Genomic DNA, 1707 nt, shown 5'->3' with positions numbered 1-1707 from the left:
TTTCTTTGCTGCCAAAACACTTAGGAACTACAAACCCAATATGGTGGAGACCCTGGTGAGGTGCCATGTCCCCTGTGCCCAGCCACTTCCAACCTCCATGCCCAGCCGGTCCCCTCAGTCCCCACTCTCCCATATCCAGTCCCCACAATTGGGCCTCGGGTCCCCCACAGTTAGTCTTGTGGTGCCAAAATGTATCTTCTATTTCCCCTTCTCCCCAAGATGGGCCCGGTCTCATGCTTGCCCCCTCTCCCCCAGGCTCATGGCTCCTTCTCTCCTCTCCCCAGGATCAGTACCACTTTTGCTATGATATGGCCCTGGAGTACCTGGAGGGGCTGGAGTCAAGATAGCGGGGGCCCCTGGCCTGGAGCACCCACTGTGCACTCAGGGCCAGGCCTGTCATCCCGACCGAGAGGAAGACCTGTGTCCCCAACTCTGCTCAACCACAACCCATAGGGAAGGCACTGGAGTGGGTGATGGGCCTTCTCGGTGCTGCCTTCACGGGGGGCAGGGCCTTTTGCCAAATGTAACGTGGGCAGCCTGGGGGCCAAGGAGGAGCTTAGCAAGACTGCAGCCCAGCCCACCTGCGTGGGGTCCTGCTGGCCTGTGCCGAGAGGCCGGGAACTGCCTGGCAGAGTGACAGGAGCTCAGAACTGCTTGCTCGGGGGGACTAGGCTCAAGGCCCGTAACTGTATCCCAGCCCTTGGTGGGATGTGTACCAGGCCAACGTTCCACCCAGCATGGCTCCACGTGAGCAGGGAGTGCGTCGGGCTTTGGCATCTAGAATCCCATCTGGCCCAGTCCCTGCGGTCCTGGGGAGACTGGGCTTTGCCCTGATTTGCCAGTGGGCACATCAGACTGAGGCTCCCCAGGCGGAACCGCAGCCCCTCCTCCAGCGCTGCGCCCCGTAGCCCCTGGGAAATTTTGCTCATGACCCCTCCCACTTTTGCTTCCCTGACATGTGCTCTGAGTTCCCTGAACCAGGATCTGCCCACCCCTCCCCTGCCCGACGCGAAGCCCCTTCCCTGCCTGACCCAACGTCTGCAGAATGAGACACAACCTCAGGCGCCTCTGCCTATAACTTTCCGGCCTCGTTGGCCGGGTCCCGCTCAGCCTGGGCCAGTGACAGTCTGAACAACAGCCCGTGGGGTTGAGGTTCCTGTGACTCCCGATCGGGCTGCCAGCTGGGGAGAGAGCACTGTTAGGTGAGGGCTGCTCCCGACCCTGAGAGTTCAGAGGAAGAAGGTGTGTTTTGGAGTGGAGGATCGATGCTTTTTTGTTTAGTTTTTGATGGGTGGGTGGGAAGATCGCTTTACAACGGGGCAGGCCACACCCCCATTCCGTGCCTCAAATTCCCCATCTGTAAACTGTAGATATGACTACTGACCTACCTCGCAGGGGGCTGTGGGGAGGCAAAAGCTGATGTTTGTAAAGTGCTTTGTAAATAAACGTGCTCTCGACTGGGGCTTGCTCACCTGCCCCAGCGTCCAGTGCAGTGGGCGGGCCCTGGACTGGGGGTCAGAGGCCTGCGTGCTGGTCTGGCATCCGTTTTCCCATAAAATGGTGGAGGTGGGGACCAGAGCATCACGCAGGGTCCTTCCATTTGCAGAGGCGGTTCCGAGGGAGTCTGGCTTGTTGCTGCCTCCTCCCGGGCAGTGGCCTCTTCACCGGGCAGTGGGCTTTATCCTGAGACCTGCAAGGGTCCCAGAG

The 1707-nt window shown here is 60.1% G+C and overlaps 1 protein-coding gene across 1 annotated transcript in view; it reads left to right on the top strand.

The window, feature by feature from the left end:
* The window catches only part of PTPRU (protein tyrosine phosphatase, receptor type U), an 80979-nt gene extending 79524 nt beyond the window's left edge, over positions 1–1455 (top strand). Inside the window, 2 exon segments of the mRNA XM_023761012.1 lie at positions 1–55; positions 285–1455. The exon segment at positions 1–55 is cut by the window's left edge and continues 17 nt beyond it. Of these exon segments, the coding sequence (XP_023616780.1) occupies positions 1–55; positions 285–347 (118 nt within the window). The 3' untranslated portion in view covers positions 348–1455.
* Positions 1456–1707: the final 252 nt, after the last annotated feature.

Source organism: Myotis lucifugus, unplaced genomic scaffold (assembly GCF_000147115.1).
Source record: "Myotis lucifugus unplaced genomic scaffold, Myoluc2.0 scaffold_197, whole genome shotgun sequence".
In the NCBI taxonomy this organism is placed as follows: domain Eukaryota; kingdom Metazoa; phylum Chordata; class Mammalia; order Chiroptera; family Vespertilionidae; genus Myotis; species Myotis lucifugus.
This window is presented reverse-complemented; position numbering and strand designations above follow the sequence as displayed.